The 18080-nt window shown below is 42.5% G+C and overlaps 1 protein-coding gene across 1 annotated transcript in view; it reads right to left on the bottom strand.

Moving 5' to 3' along the window:
- Positions 1-18080, bottom strand: part of LOC136859064 (uncharacterized) — a 792234-nt gene that overhangs the window by 705744 nt on the left and 68410 nt on the right. The window contains exons 7-8 of the mRNA XM_068225768.1: positions 14219-14300; positions 2328-2511 (exon numbers count right to left, since the gene is read on the bottom strand). Coding sequence (XP_068081869.1) covers positions 2328-2511; positions 14219-14300 — 266 coding nt within the window. The remainder of the gene's footprint in view (positions 1-2327; positions 2512-14218; positions 14301-18080) is intronic.

Here is an 18080-nt window from a genome sequence, read left to right as displayed (position 1 = left end):
ACTCCTAGGCCTTTCCTATCCCATCGTCGCCATAAGACCTATCTGTGTCGGTGCGACGTAAAGCCCCTAGCAAAAAAAAAAAAGAGTAACTAGTTAGGAACGACAAATCCCTATGGACACATTCTATATCGTTGCTTAAGAACCACGTAAGGATCATACCAGAAAGAAAGAAACAGAGAAAATTGAAAAATGATCCGGAAGTCTAATGAATTGGTCCCTTATCATGAAATAGCTCAACTTATTTTTAAGTAAGGTATAAAACGTCATCATGTTTATGTTAGTTACGTGATACTGAACCGCAGCATTTGGCTGTATTCTGTTCGCTACGCGGTGTTATTACTTAAGCGATGGTGTACTCACAGTCGCTATGAAATATTTGACCTACGATTGGAGCTTGACGGCAGTAGTGTAGGTAGAGCAGAGTACAGGTTGTGTAATGCCTTGGAGTACTGTATGTGTACGTCTGCGGATTGTAGACTGCCTTGGCGAAAGAAATATTCCATTTACATTGCAATGTGCTGTGGACGGTGAGATAACAAAGAAGATCAGTTGAAGGCAAATATTGTATATAAAATTAACTTACAGCAATCTTCTACATCCTCCTTGCTCTTTAGATATTGTCATTGTGGCTTAGTGGACCTCCTCTCACAGCGTTGAATGTGATAGGGATTGACTTGCTGCAGTACCTTTACTAACTCCATCGTCACATGACTTTTGCTATAATTTGATCGGCGAGTTTTGAATGGTTACAGATATATAAGCCGAGAAATAAATAATATTGTTGCAGTTTTTTAAATTTTTCGGTCACTTATTCACAAACTGTATTCGCAATAAAATCACTTATATTTTCTAGTTTGTCTATCCGTGAACAAAACGAAACCATAATCACCTAAACTGGTCAACACCTTCACTCGCTTCGAAGTGTACTCAGTACGCGTAATGAAGCGCTCAAAGCACGAGGCCCTCGCTTGAAGAGGCTGAATTATCACATTAAATGTATCATAGGGCCTTTTTGCTGAGACTTCCAATTGTCTAGTGATATCAATATTTCGAATGTGTCACTGATAGTTTGCCAGAAGTAGCCTGTGATCTATAGGCTGATTTTCGTAACGCCAACTTCCTGGACGTGCACACCTGCGGAGTGACTCTTCTTCACGTGAAAATACGAAGACCATGTACCAGAAGAACCACCGGGCTCGATAGCTGCAGTCGCTTAAGTGCGGCCAGTATCCAGTATTCGGGAGATAGTAGGTTCGAACCGCACTGTCGGCAGTCCTGAATATGGTTTTCCGTGGTTTTCCATTTTCACACCAGGCAAATGCTGGGGCTGTACCTTAATTAAGACCACGGCCGCTTCCTTCCCACTCCTAGCTCTTTCCTGTCCCATCGTCGCCATAAGACCTATCTGTGTCGGTGCGACGTAAAGCAATTAGCTTACACCTTATCAGGAGAATTCTTTTTTTATCTGCTACTGATAGAAAATATTTAATTTAATTTTAACATCATCAGTATTGAAACTGAAATAAATTGTCAATACAAGGACGTATACAAAAAGGAATGCAATCAAAAACAAAGGGAGTTATAATAATTTCAAAATAAAAATGACTTGAAGAGACTTGACGTGCACCTCACATTACAAAACCACCTTGACCACTATGCTCAGACAGCATTGCTGTGAGTGCTGGCTTATATGATTACTTATAATTGGTGTTTGAAAACTGAAGCACTAAAACCGCAAACATTCAAGAGCACTCGAGAGTTTCAAATACAGGCTGGTCGGAAATAAAGTGAATCGCGTATGAGAGCGTTAGAGGATTGATCATACTGACAAATAATATGAAAAATAATTCGATAACTCTCGACGTTGTCCTTTTATCAGCTGTTGAAGTTATCGAATCAGGTCGTTTTGCGAACGAATTCAAATAGGCTTTGCGAGGTGGTGTTGCTAAATCTGCAAGTGGCTTAATACCGTTTCGAGAGCCGAGAAATCAACATCACACAGAAACACACCGCGAGTTTCAGCCAGTGTCACCCTAGCGTACTTGCTATGGTGCAAACCTGTCAGCTCGGTGGTCCGTGTTCAAATCTCTCCACTGGCGAAACACTTTTCCGATTAGTGCTCTCAAGCCTTACTCTTTAGCACCACCACCTCGCAATTCCTGTTTGAATTCTCCTGCGAAGCGATCTATTGGCTAACTTCAACAGCTGATAATATGACAACGACGTGAGATATCGAATTATTTTTTTCAGCTCATATACCCGATTCCAACCACCCTGTAGACACTGATTGTGTACCCCTCGCGAAAGCTGGATGGGATTGAACATACTTGCTGTATTACTGCCGTTCCTGTCGTGTAGTCTCTGGTCACAGTAACCACAGGATATCCAGCTTGTACAGTCCATGAATTGACGAAGTCCTTCACTGCAGGTCCATTTGGTAGGGCGCCGTCTTCGTCTACAGCCTGCTGTAGCCCAGCGGACAAGTCGTCGGCGGTAGCATCGGAGTAAGCTCTGAAATGAACCAACGTTGCACTCTTTAGACTTGAATCTTACTCCGACTATGAATGTCATAGTGCAAAATGAGTAATGTCCCTGTCGGTTTCAGAAAACGCTAGGATGCGTGAATTTTTTCCTGAAATGGGGATTTTTAATGTACCAGTAGTCCTACCTACAGGTGTCTCTCACATTTGATCACTCTTGAACTCCAACTACGCTCTGTAGGTGCGGGCGGTATAATACATCCACAATATTCTCTGCCGGTCGTATGAAGCGACTGAAAGGGGTAACCGTCTTGAGATCGTGGGTTGATGACCACGGAGTCTCTAGCCAAGCCTGACATTACATGTCCTTACTTGTACCATACTCCTCACTTTCCACTTTATTATCCGACCTCCCTTGGTCAACTCTTACTATTTTTCGACCTCGACGGTATTAGATTTGTTTGGCCTAAGGAGACTTTCATTCGCATGCCCTTCGTAGCCCTGCATTGGTTACCTGATTGTGCTACTCCTTAAAACAATAATCACCACCATCATGCCTCTATCCTATGCTCTTTTTTTGCAAGTTGCTCTACGTCGCACCGACACAGATAGGTCTTATAGCGACGATGGGACAGGAAGGGGCTAGGAATGGGAAGGAAGCGGCCGTGGCCTTAATTAAGGTACAGCCCCAGCATTTGCCTGGTGTGAAAATGGGAAACCACGGAAAACCATATTCAGGGCTGCCGATAGTGGGGTTCGAACTCACTGTCTCCCGAATATTGAATACTGGTCACACTTAAGCGACTGCAGCTATCGAGCTCGGTATGCTCTTTTATATTTCACAGTTAAACCACCATGATTATTAGTGAACCCAGCGTCTCAGTGTCTCCTCCATTACTGTTTCCTGCCTCAACACACAGTGGAATACTCTCACTTTCTTCTGATTTGTGTGGAAATCCGTCCATTCCCAAAGATGACGCGATCACAGACAGTTAAACATAAACAGTGATATTGAATCCAAAATGTCCGTTTGTGATCACAAGAACAAATATAATTATTGCGGGTGACTTTAACTCATAAATTAGTGACAAAGCCGAAGAAGAATATTAGGAATTTCGGCCAACCAAAGTTGCCTACCTGCACAATGTTATCTGTTTTGTTTCATCACGTTCATTTTATCGCACGTACGTGCACATGTTTTCATAAATTCGTGAGAACAGAGAACTGAAACATCTTTACAGGTCGTTTGCCCTGAACATTTGTTGTCTTCGTTAATACGCTTGACCACAGAGCGTGCAATCAACAGGAGGTAACTCTTATTCTAATGAACCCGGCAGCCGACACAATGCCAGGCTGCGGCGCAAATGGTTTAAAGAGACAAAACAATTTCCGTGTTGAAAGTGTTGTTGGTGGTGATTATTGTTCTGAGAGGAAATACAGCTATACAACCATCCTCTGTTAACATTAATCAGAGAGAAAATTTTAAGGGGTCCGACACCTCCAAAATTGAAGGTATCCGCCAAAGAAAGACGAGGGCCACGAAGGGCGTGATAATGTAAGATTCTCTAGGCCTCGCAAACCTAATACCGTCGGGGTCGGAAAAGAACAAGAGTTGACCAAGAGAGGTCGGACACAACAGATGAAAATATAGGAGTCTGGCATAAGTAAATGTAAGCAATGCCAGGACTCAGCTAAGGGCCTCGTGGTCACCAACCCACGCTCCCAAATTTAGGGTTCCTGGGGCCCCTTTTAGTCGCCTCTTACGACAGGCAGGGGCTACCGTGTGTGTTATTCTACCACCCTCACCCACAGGGGGACTATTCCGCATTGAAAGGGATGCTCTCTGGATAGCTTACAGCCATGACATGTTTTGTAGGTATGCACATTTATCATTACTTTATATAATTTTGTTGTTATTCGCTAAATAGTCCAAATAAATGCAGCTCAAACTCTAGACTTTCTCAAGATACATTCTGGACCACTCATTTTATTACTGCATATGAACTGTATTTCTAGTTTAGTTCACAACAAGCGAATCTTCAGAAAAAAAAATAGTCTGTACCTGATGAACTGGTAGAGACTTTAATTTGGAGTTTTGATAAGAGACACTATATTCACAGGTTTCAAATAAATCACTTGAATAACCGTCAGAGACAAATTTATATGCAGGGTAAGTCAGCTAAGATGTTTACCTCGAACAACTAATAAACTATAAATCCTCTGGAAATTTCACGATTGAAAAGGTTAAAGAGATTGAATGTTTTAACTGATAAACTGTTAACGGTATCGAAAGTATGTTTTTTTACTTTCGGCAATATTACCAAGGGGCTCATAATACAAGTGGTCGCATCTGTCTAGTGAGACAACGATACTAACTTTCTTTTTAATGTAACTACGTTGCTTTGTACGCCTAGAATTAGAGCCATGGAAACTGAAAATTTAGGGTGTAATTATTTTCAAAATGACACAAGTATTTCTGGAGAAAATAGAATTCTTCGAACATGCTTCATCACTAGTTGTAAATCACCTTATTTGAATTAATCACTAACCAGGCGACCAAGCCACACGCTACGTATGGATCATTAGCCAAATAAACCCCATGGGACTACAGCACTTGAAGGACCTTGGCCTACCAAGCGACCGCTGCTCAGCCCAAAGGCCTGCAGATTACGAGGTGTCGTGTGGTCAGCACGACGAATCTTCTCGGCTGTTATTCTTGGCTTCCTAGACCGAAGCCGCTATCTCACCGTCAGATAGCTCCTCAATTTTAATCACGTAGGCTGAGTGGACCCCGAACCGGCCCTCAGGTCCAGGTAAAAATCCCTGACCTGGCCTGACCTCCGGGTAAGAGGCAGGCACGCTACCCCTACACCACGGGGCCGGCTACGTATGGATCATTAGCCTGTTAAATTACAGAGAGTTAATCCACCTGATAGCCGCTTTTGATAAGAGACTCCGTATATCTAGCTTAGTTCACAACAGCGAATCTTCAAAAACAGTAGTATGTAACTTATGAACTATTAGAGATTTTAATGTGGACTTTTGATAAGAGACACCGTATTCTCAGGTTTCAAATAAATCACTTGAAAAACTGTCAGTGCAAAATTTATATGTAGGATAAGCGCATCACAACGACAACCAGAGATCACACATGGAACACAGCACCGCAGAACACAATGTGTATATCATCCCAGTGAAACCACAGGATATAGCAAATTCACCGCCTTCTTGAAGGATATAATATGAATTTACAGGCATGTTATAATATCCTAAGTATATTTCTTATTACGACAGCCTGAAAAAGTTTCTGTTACGTATCCCCTGAATTTAAAATGTCCTTGTCTCTAAAGCTAGGCGAAGAAAAAAGTATAGCTCCAGGATAAGTTAGTCGTACTGTCAACTGCAAGTATGACAATAATAATAATAATAATAATAATAATCGTGAGGCCTCAACTATCGTGTGCAGACATTTTAATCTGACGCCGTCTGGCTGCTTGTTCGTCAATTTCAACGTTACAGTTTACTCTAACCCCACTAGATGGCAGAGTAAACCGAATCTCTCTTGGGCGTCTATGGCTGGGGTTTAATGAATTTTGTCCAGCAAACACCAATGCATCACAGGAGATGATTTACATCCCGACATCGTACGACATGGAGTGTGGAATGGACATTTTCCCGCCCTTCAAAAACCTGACCATGTCTGGCGGGTTTGAACCCGCCATCTTGAGATCCGGAGGCCGACACTCTACCAATAATCCACAGAGGGAGCTAGTATTACGAACCCCTTAGTAAAAGCAAAAACAGATCTTTGACATCTTTACCGGTTTATGAGTAATTTGAGGATCACTCAAAGTATACTTAGATGTTAGTAAAAGGAATGATCTACATTAGCATAATCACATTAACGAGGTGGTAAAGCAAGGTTACAGATCTATTCACATGGTTATGTAGGTACTTAGGGGCTGTGATACCAATAATAATGTTATTGGCTTTACGTACCACTAACTACTTTTACGGTTTCCGGAGGCGCCAAAGTGCCGGAATTTAGCCCCGCATGAGTTCCTTTATGTGCCAGTAAATCTACTGACACCAAGCTGACGTATTTGAGCACTTTCAAATACCACCGGACTGAGCCAGGATCGAAACTGCCAAGTTGGGATCAGAAGACCAGCGCCTCAACCGTCTGAGCTACTCAGCCCGGTATTCAGGGGCTGTAGTAACGATGTAAAGGAAAGCACGTGTCACTGAAAAATGAAATGTCGTGTGGCTTTTAGTGCCGGGATATCCCAGGACGGGTTCGGCTCGCCAGGTCAGATCTTTCTATTTGACTCTCGTAGGCGACCTGCGCGTCATGATGAGGATGAAATGATGATGAAAGCAACGCATACACCCATCCGCCGTGCCATTGGAATTAACCAATTAAGATTAAAATCCCCGACCCGGCCGGGGATCGAACCCGGGACCCTCTGAACCGAAGGCCAGTACGCTGATCGTTCGGCCAACGAGTTGGACGACGTGTCACTGGTAAGACCCCAATTAGAGTTTGGTTCCAGAGTTTGTAACGCACACCAGAACTACTTGATACGATAACTGGAAAATAGCCCCTGTGGGTGGGCGAGGTGGAATAACACCCACTGTGTCTCCTATCGTAAGAGGCTACTAAAAGTGGCCTCAGAGACTTTTAATTTGGGAGCATGGGTTGGAAACCACGAAGCCCTTACCTGAGTCCTGGCATTGCTTCTACTTACAGTACTTGTGTCAGGCTCCTCACTTTCATCTACCCCTCTCCAACTTCTCTTGGTCAACTCTTGTTCTTTTCCGACCCCAACGGTATTAGGTTACGAGGCCTAGGGACTCTTTCATATTTATGCCCTTCGTGGCCCTTGTCTTTCTTTGGCTGATACCTTCATTTATCGAAGTGTCGGATGCCTTCCATTTTCCCCTCTGATTAGTGTTAATAGAGGATTTTTGCCTAGTTGTACCTCCCCTTAAAACAATAATCACCAACACCTCCCAAGGAAGGCAGCATGATTTGTTCGGGGTGATTTCCGACAAGTTAAGAACGCGTTGCGAACTTCGGGCTGGGAGGAGTTGGGAGCATGGAGACGAGCCGGTCGACTAGCGGTATGTTTCGAACTGTTGGTGGAATGACGTTAGTGGACGAATACGTATGAGCAGACCTATTAAATGTAGGAAGGATCATAATATGAAGATAAAGTTGGAATTCAAGAGGATAAATTGGGGCAAGAAATCATTTATAGAAAGAGAAATTGGGGACTCGGATAATTTATCAAGGGAAATGTTCGATAAAATTCAAATCATTTAAATAATAACTGGGTAACCAATTGATAGGGAATCTGTCCGCTGGATTGTAGCCCTAAACGAAGATTGATTGATTGATTGATTGATTGATTGATTGATTGATTGATTGATTGATTGATTGATTGATTGATTGATTGATTGATTGATTGATTGATTGATTGATTGATTGATTGATTGATTGATTGATTGATTGATTGATTGATTGATGTGAACCTCTAAGGTGGCTCTATGGATCCTCCCTGATATTTGTGTGTGAGTTTGAATTTGCCTTATTAGGGGGCTTTCTCGTTCCATCGATGCGGTACAGTGTGATAATGCCACGTAATTATTTTGAGTCTGACATTGCTTCCATTTGCATCAGTTACCTCCTCTCACCTTTTATGACGAACCTCCAAAGGTTAACATTTGCGCTCTTTGGAGCTGCCTCTTAAAACCAAACTCACCACCACCACCACCACCGCATTGGACCTGGTTGGCTAGGTAATGTAGATGATTAGATAATACCTCCCCCCATGTCACCTTCCACCATCAAGTTGTGCTCCCTCCCTAAGTACATCTTCGGTAGCGTCACTCTCCATATCGCCAGATAATGGGTTGAAACTCGTCAGAGGTAGACGGATTTTTGAAGAACGGAATAATGCCAGTTAGATAGTATTTTCTCGTACAATGTCCGCAAAATATGTTTACCCGAACAAAAATAATTAATAATTTTATAATAGAGTGACCAATCTAGTTCTGGTTCTCTATCATCTATTAGAGGAAAATAGGACGTGGACATTAAACTTAGAAAACTGAAATGGCGTTAATGGAGATTGCTGCAAGAAGGAAACTGTACCTGTATGATTATTATTACTTTTACTATCTTTTTAAATGCGAGAAACTTCGTCAGTAGAACATGCTGAATATAAATAATATTAAATACAGAAGCATATCTATAAAACATCATATTCTTCAGTATGAATCTCTTGTGATGACAACAGATACAATTATAACGTCAATAAAACCCGATGAAATTATTAAGTATCGCAGTGTAAATTATCACTACACTGCTGTTTTCGAACTCTGGTAAACAATCGAAGTTCTGAACAAAAACCTAAGGGTACTAGCACCCTCTGTATTGCTACAACTATATTGAAAAATTGCTGTGTTATCCTCGTCTATTTGTCCAAACTTCGTCCACTCTTTCCAGACTACACCATTGCGAAGAATACCGGAATATTTTCTCTCAGATAGAGATGTACTAACAAGAATGTACACTGACTGACAGAGCAAATGCAACACCAAGAAGGAGTGGTCAGGAATTTATGCCAATTGCAGGGTAGACTGACGTCACTGAGGTATGCTCATGATGTGAAATGCGCCCCTGTGCTGCGCACGTAGCGAACGATAAATGGGACACGGCGTTGGCGAATGGCCCACTTCGTACCGTGATTTCTCAGCCGACAGTCATTGTAGAACGTGTTGTCGTGTGCCACAGGATACGTGTATAGCTAAGAATGCCAGGCCGCCGTCAACGGAGGCATTTCCAGCAGACAGACGACTTTACGAGGGGTATGGTGATCGGGCTGAGAAGGGCAGGTTGGTCGCTTCGTCAAATCGCAGCCGATACCCATAGGGACGAGGGATGTGTCCACGGTGCAGCGCCTGTGGCGAAGATGGTTGGCGCAGGGACATGTGGCACGTGCGAGGGGTCCAGGCGCAGCCCGAGTGACGTCAGCACGCGAGGATCGGCGCATCCGCCGCCAAGCGGTGGCAGCCCCGCACGCCACGTCAACCGCCATTCTTCAGCATGTGCAAGACACCCTGGCTGTTCCAATATCGACCAGAACAATTTCCCGTCGATTGGTTGAAGGAGGCCTGCACTCCCGGCGTCCGCTCAGAAGACTACCATTGACTCCACAGCATAGACGTGCACGCCTGGCATGGTGCCGGGCTAGAGCGACTTGGATGAGGGAATGGCGGAACGTCGTGTTCTCCGATGAGTCACACTTCTGTTCTGTCAGTGATAGTCACCGCAGACGAGTGTGGCGTCGGCGTGGAGAAAGGTCAAATCCGGCAGTAACTGTGGAGCGCCCTACCGCTAGACAACGCGGCATCGTGGTTTGGGGCGCTATTGCGTATGATTCCACGTCACCTCTAGTGCGTATTCAAGGCACGTTAAATGCCCACCGCTACGTGCAGCATGTGCTGCGGCCGGTGGCACTCCCGTACCTTCAGGGACTGCCCAATGCTCTGTTTCAGCAGGATAATGCCCGCCCACACACTGCTCGCATCTCCCAACAGGCTCTACGAGGTGTACAGATGCTTCCGTGGCCAGCGTACTCTCCGGATCTCTCACCAATCGAACACGTGTGGGATCTCATTGGACGCCGTTTGCAAACTCTGCCCCAGCCTCGTACGGACGACCAACTGTGGCAAATGGTTGACAGAGAATGGAGAACCATCCCTCAGGACACCATCCGCACTCTTATTGACTCTGTACCTCGACGTGTTTCTGCGTGCATCGCCGCTCGCGGTGGTCCTACATCCTACTGAGTCGATGCCGTGCGCATTGTGTAACCTGCATATCGGTTTGAAATAAACATCAATTATTCGTTCGTGCCGTCTCTGTTTTTTCCCCAACTTTCATCCCTTTCGAACCACTCCTTCTTGGTGTTGCAATTGCTCTGTCAGTCAGTGTACTAACGATAATATCTTAACTACTACCAATAGATACCCCAGTATATTATATTCTACCAAGAAAGACAAAACTACTTGAGAAGCATACCTCAGGCACATTAATGTATACCATGTCCTTATCAGCTTTAATAATATTCACGTAGTACACGCGCACACTGTCAACACTGAAATAGATGAATGTTTGCATAAACTAGAACTACCTAGGAATACGGCTAATTCAGAGCTTGTAAGTGCCCGGCGGATGAAAGTGGGTTCTCCTTACCTCAAAAGAGAAAAGAAGTTATCCTCTTCAAGGAATATACGGCTATCAACAGATGGCTGACAGTTCCTGAATGGAGGGATCCTGCTGGCGTCTGGCCTTACCAGGTAGGTCGCAAGATGGAAATAAATGTTACCATTACCATAGTGAGACAGAAATCCTCACACACGTCTTGGACGTCTCTGAACAAGGTAGAGCTCTTAGAAATGGCTACCATAAATATATTTGAACTCTGAACTGTGATGTCGAGAAGGAATGCCAACATAAAGTGTACTAGGAAGTACATGGATATTCGCATGAACCGATAGATGATACACATTCCAACAGCCTCGACACATCAATTTATAATAATTGAACGTACTGATAGAATTGAAGCTGGCCCCGCGGTCAATGGGTAGCAAGCCTGCCTCCTACTCAAAGGACCCGGGTTTGAATCCGGGCCAAGTCAGGGACTTGTACCTAAATCTGAGGCCTGGTTGAGGGGCTATCTGACGGTGAGATGGCGGTCCCGGTTTAGAAAGCCAAGAAACGACTGAGAGAATTCGTCGCTCGGACCAGGCGTCACCTCGTAATCTGTAGGCCTTTGGGCTGAGCAGCGGTAGCAGGGTAAACCAACGCCCAAGAGGTTCTAGCGCCATGGGGTTTGGTCTTCGTTTGATAGAACTAAGGCTTTTGAAAACCGACTATTGGCTGTGTATTAAAAAATGTAACGTCTACAAAACACACAATTTTATGCATTAAAGAAATGTATAATAATAATAATAATAATAATAATAATAATAATAATAATAATAATAATAATAAAATTAATCATGCCATGGGGTCTTTAGAGCGGCTTGTTTTAGCTCTTTCGAGCTGACGCCCATTGTGACCTGCATATGTGTGAGGATGGGCTCTACCGAGGATTAAATCTAATGTTGAAAATTGTACAAACACCCAATCCAGAGGAAATAAGGTCAAAATTTCCTACCTGGCAGGGAATTAAAACAACGAAATACAATAACAAAGAAATTTGCACTTTTCAGTTAGGTTAATAAATTTATGAAGATGCTGGCTTTAGTGGCTGTAAAGGGTTCAACTGCACTTCTGAGGAACCTTTTGCATAAAAGTTATGATTGATATGCGGAACAGCTGAATTTTCTCTGCTGGAATACATTACTGCTTCGCTATCTCGATATAAAGATTCCTGTAGTCAGAGGAAGCTGGATGGCATTGTCTGTTGAAAATAATTGCCGGTACGTTGAAGGAGCTTTCTTCAGGGGAAAAAGTCCAGCGCTCTGGAAACTGAAATATTGACCATCAAAACGTGCTTTAGTTCTGATATCTTCGGCGATAGTGATCTCTCCTAGCATGTCCGACTCGTTGGCTGAATGGTCAGCGTACTGGCCTTCAGTTCAGAGGGTGCCGGGTTCGATTCCCGACCGGATCGGGGATTTTAATCGCTCCTAATTAATTCTTCTGGCTCGGGGACTGGGTGTATTTGTCTGTCCCAACACTCTCCTCACCATATTCAGACCACTCTACCAACCACCACAGAAACACGAAGTAGTTATTACATCCCTCCATATAGTGTTGCGTCAGGAAGGGCATCCGGCCGTAAAACAGGACCAAATTAATATGTGCGACGCAGTTCGCACCCGCGATCCCACAGGTGTGGGAAAAGGCGGTAGCAAAAGAAGAAAAAGAAGAAGAAGAAGAAGAAGAAGTTATCTCTCTCAACGTAAGTACTCTCGAATTAAGTTACTACGTAAATTAAGCTGCACACTTTTCCTAATGGAGTATTTACATGAATAATGAAATGTTAAAATTAGTACAAAACCCAGAATTGAAAATGACATACATTCGGCTCCACAACCAGTAATAGTAGTTAATAAAAGTAGAAAGTTGCTCATATTGAAATACTCTAACCTGAATTTGTAAACTATCACTAATTCCGATCACACGGTTCCACTATTTGCAACTCACTTTCTGGCCTGGTCTAGTTCATCATGTCTACTCTATAAATCATTACAAACCGAGTGTAACTTTCACCTGTGCTTCTATTACCTTCCATGATTAGGTCCGTTATTCCTGCTGGTATCTTATCCTCTCTATTCGCCCCACATGGCCCCATCACCGAAGCTGGTTCATACGCACAGATTCATCCATTGAGGTAATTCCTAATTTAGCCATTATGTCCTCTTTCCACGTATTCTCTCGTCATCGTTCCCAATTGTGGGTGCCAACGCTAATTCTCGCTACTTTCATGTTTGTTAAGTCTGACTTTTGGTTAAGATATCTTGAGTCAACCCAGTTTTCACTGCCGTACAGTAAAGACTGTCTCAACTTCCATCCCAGAGCTCAGTTCTTACTTACAGAATACCGTTGGTCCCAATTGCATGTTCATTGCATCAGCTTTTCTACACTTTGATTCATTCTGACTTACTATATTACCATCCTGTGAGAATATGCAGTATATATCATAAAAAGATCCATTTGTTTCATTTTTCTCATTCCTTACCCGATATCCAATCCTCTTAGTGTTGTTTTTTTCAATTAGCATTACATATCACTTATAAATAGCATTTTTTCCAACCATACTCGCTGCACTGTATATCAATCTCCAAGATACTGTATAGTATAAGACCACTGTATTCAGCACAGTCTGCCATTAAGACAAAATCGTCAGCACAAGCCAAACTTCTTACTTTATTCCCCCATTATAAAGAGTGTATCTGAAATACTTCGAACTAATGCCAGAATTCGTATCCCTGAAGGACATAGACACGAAATTATTTTGTGCCAGTAGTAAGAGATATCTCACTTCCAAGAAAATGAAGCCACATACCGCCAAGTCCATTCTCTGACAGCATGATACAAAATTGCAAAGATGTGTTATGTGAATGAATACGAAAAATGTACTGGTACTGCATTATACGTGTACAATAAACACACTTGCTTTATGATAGCCCAGTTTCTAATTCTATCAAGGGCTTGTCAGTCGTGGAAGTACACAGAGGATCATATTGTTGCAGCATGTTATGTAACTGGTTATTTGCGTGCTGACTGTCAGGGAGGGATAATCAGAAGTTACGAACTCCTATAAACAAACCAGTGTAAGTCATACGCGTTGCTCTTTGCCTTGAATCATTCTGCCTGTGATCCGACAAGACCATCTGTCCTATACGTATCTTTGGTCTCAGTCAGTCTTCACGTCTTTTCCACTGTCTACTCCAATTCCATTACCAGTCATGCACTCGCTGTCGCACGCACAGTCATTCTCACCACCTATTTCAGATATTTCCTAACATTTTTGAAACCAAGCATTTCTTCGAAACAAATGTTCCAGTCATGCCACTTTCTGTCCTCTGTCCTCTGTTCCTTCAAAGATGACTTTCCTGATATTCGTTAAAGGTATTTCAGATATAACATGTAAATAAATGATAAAATTCAAATGAGTTATGAAGATGCTCTCAAGTATTAGCAATAATTCAGTTACCTGGCTTCAAGGTATCGATTTAAGCCCTTGAAGAAGGTACTAGATCCAAGAGTTTGCTTAAACATGTCCAGAATTAATCCACCTGGAAATAGAAGAAAAAGAACTAAATTTAACAAGTCTGCCTCGCTTCTCACATATAATACACAACGTTAAGTTAACTTTTGATCATTTGAACAATCTGCTGCAAGATTAAAGAAGAGAAGGAGTGCCAGACAAGGAAAAATTGACCGAGCATTTGAAGGAGAATATATTGTTATTGAATTACATGTAGCTCTAATAGACAAAGTCATTCACTTAAAATAAAAAATCTTAACTTACAAAGTGCTTCTTAAACTACTGCACAATACATGATTTCACAGGGTGGTTATAATTGTAATTTCCCTAATTAACACTAGGATTCTGTACCAATACCTGACTTGGTATGAATAATATCTAGATTGTGTACTAGTTCAACGTTTCCATTTGTACCACGACTGACCATCAGATGGCATTATTGCAAACTGGTGTTGATAGCTTCAAGGGCGACCACATAATGCAGTTATCGAACAGTGAACATGGCTTGGACAAGAAGAGCAGGGCCTTATTTGTCACGCCCTTTTATCAAAAGAACAGCAACACGGCGGAGCCGTTTTCCTGTACCTGCTTTGCGGAACATGTTGTAGTTCGAAAGCTGGGTGTCGCTTCGGGAAGAGGCTCGCGATCGTTTGCGCCACAGATTGTTGTTATATAAATTTCTGTTGCTGTGGCAGGCAACACTGGGCGCAACCGACGACCGTCAAGCAGCATCCGACAAACCCTCGGAGATGCATCGAGCAGCAAACTATCCTACACTTTCAGATAGTCCTAGACACAGATGGACGCCATTTCCAGCATACTTTATAGTTTGAAGGACGCTATGTCCACAAAAACCAGGCATATTGTATGATGATATGTCAACGAATTAAAAGTGTTTCGTTGAAATTCTTTATTAATTATTTTTTCCTCATATTCTTGGTAAAATTCACACCAATTTTCCCATTCACGCGATCGATTATTCTGCACATAGAGACGGTTAAGTAGGGAAGTTTAATTGTAACCACCCAGTATATAAAATCTAGAAATAACATAATCCACAGTTACTGTTTTACACGTGCTATCGGGTTTAAAATGATAGGATTTTTTAATTTATGGAGTAAGGATGAAAAAGTTAGAGGATAAAAACGAAAATCTGGCCCTTCGTATTCATTCATGGTCGTACCGACAGTATAAATTTCGCCGCTTTGGCACGACAACGTCTTATTCTGCAGCCCAAGATGTTCGGAAATTTGGCGTTACGAAAATCAACAACCATAGGCTTTTTCTAGCAAACGGTAAGTGATACATTTTATATTTTGATATTTCTTGGTTATTCGAGGCCTCAGCTAAACGGAACAACAACAAATTTAGATCAATGATGTAACTTCTCTTCGTGCTTTCAGCGCTTGATTACGCGAACTCAATATACTTTGAAGCATCGTAGAGAGCAAACGCGTCGACCAATTATAAGATTCTGGTCTTGTTTTGTTCGCAAATAGACAGACTAACGAATAAAGTGTCTTCATCTATTCTCCGCAACGAACAATCGCTACATAGGCTAAGGCTCACTGTAATATGTAAAGGCAGACGCATGCTACCTCGGCTAGATAACTTCCTATTATGAAATTGTAACCAACACCCTCTGTTTAAAGTGAAAAATTCAGCGTTTTTAAACTTTGGACCTGTCTCAGTTGCCTTTCACGCCTGTTTGCATGTGTGTGCATTATTTTAAATAATAATATTATTTGTTTTACGTCCCACTAACTGCTTTTCCGGTTTCAGGAGACGCCGAGGTGCCGCAATTTTTCCCAGCAGGAGTTCTTTAACGTGTCAGTAATCTACCGACACGAGGCTGACGCATTTTAACACCTTCAAATATCACCGGAGTGAGCTGGTATCGAACCCTCCATCTTCAACTCCAAAGGCCAGCGCTCTACCGACTGAGCTACTCAGCCTAGCTTCGCATCATTTTAGAACCAACGTTAATTATCTATACATACGTACATATATATCATATTAATAAAAGTATCAACTTCTCAAATTTGTCAAATTTTTGCCCCGTAATTAGTTCTTTATATTAGAGTAATCGTATTAACGAGGTTGTAAAAAGAGGTTATACATCTCCTCGCATGGTTATGAGAGTATTTAGGGGTTGTGTAAGGATTTAAAGGAGAGGGCGTATAGGTCTCTGGAACCCACATCAGGAGTACTTGATACGAGAATTTGGAAAGGTCCAAAAGAAAGCAGCACGATTTGCTCCAGTTGATTTCCAACAAAAGTACCAAAATGTTGTGAAGTTTGGACTGGAAAGACGTGAAAGTAAGGAGACGAGCTGCTCAACAAAGTGGAATGTTCCGAGCTAACAGTGAAATGGCGTGGAATAATATCAGTAAACGAATAGGCTTGAGTGAAGCTTGTAAATGTAGGGAAGGTCGTGATATGAAGACAAAGATAGAATTAACGAGGTCCGACTCGTTGGCTAAGTGGTCAGCGTACTGGCCTTCGGTTCACAGGGTCCCGGATTCGATTCCCGGCCGGGTCGGGGATTTTAATTGCTTCTGATTAATTCTTCTGTCTCGGACAATAAACCTGTGAAAACCAGTTATTAGACATACCATTCATGATTAGTGCATGCAAGTCACTGCTATATGACTATGCTATCTTCCCAGTGGAGCAGGCAGTTTTAAAACATGTCGAGAAAGTCAGAAAATCGTGCGTCAAGGCCGTTAAAAAAAAGTAACTCAGAAAATTGTGCGTCAAAGCCGTTAAAATTGAATACGCTCTCCGAAACCCATCAAGTATAATAAGATTGTTATGTTTTACAAAAAAAGTTAATTTTCACTTCCTTCCAACTTATTTTCTAGGGAAAGGTACATTTCTGTATTTTAGTTCATGCTTTATCCGATAAAAGGCAAAGTCGTGTAAACACAAAAGTGGAAGGGGGAGGGGGGATAAATTCAAGATTTCAAATTAAATTTCTTACACAAAAGTACGTATGCATGTTCCTCGTAACTGTAAGGCTCCACCCACACCAGAGGAGGCTTAGTGGGTGGTTGGGTACCTATCGCAAGTGAACAAACAACGGAATATATTCGGGAGTAGTCACATCAGAGCTCAGCTGCCTTGTGACTTGCCAAGCAACCTAGTCTAGTGAACGAATGGGTCTGTTTTGCGTGGATAGTTAGCCAAGTGATTTACCAGCCCCGCCTGGAGCGATTTATTGTTCGTTTGAACTATTTGTATAGGACTGTTCACATTTTGAGCAAAACAAATAGCAACTGTGTACAAGATAAAACCACTCCTGAACCCGTCTGATTACCTGAATGAAAGAGAAGTTGAACTAGAAAGAACTATGAGGAACAGATACTGAAGGAAGTACAGAAAGACGATAAGTAGGGGGGAAAATAATACGAATATTTGTCTTGCTAAATTTGAAAGAGACCGAGCTCGATAGCTGCAGTCGCTTTAGTACGGCCAGTATCTAGTAATCGGGAGATAGTGGGTTCGAGCCCTACTGTCGGCAGCCCTGAAGATGGTTTTCCGTGGTTTCCCATTTTCACACCTTAACTAAGGCCACGGCCGCTTCTTCCAATTCCGTGGCCTTTCCTATCCCATCGTCGCCATAAGACCTATCTGTGTCGGTGCGACGTAAAGCAAATAGCAAAAAAAAATAAAATGAAAGAGACATAACTTAGTAGGTACCCAGGCGACCGCCCAGGCTCTACACACCTAGCAAGCCTCCACTGGTGTGGTCGAAGCCTAACAGTTTGCCTTTACGTGGTAAAGGAGCACTTTTAGTTTATAGCCT

The sequence above is a fragment of the Anabrus simplex genome, chromosome 1 (assembly GCF_040414725.1).
Source record: "Anabrus simplex isolate iqAnaSimp1 chromosome 1, ASM4041472v1, whole genome shotgun sequence".
Classification (NCBI taxonomy): domain Eukaryota; kingdom Metazoa; phylum Arthropoda; class Insecta; order Orthoptera; family Tettigoniidae; genus Anabrus; species Anabrus simplex.
The sequence above is the reverse complement of the archived record's forward strand: the minus strand, read 5'-3'. Positions and strand labels throughout refer to the sequence as shown.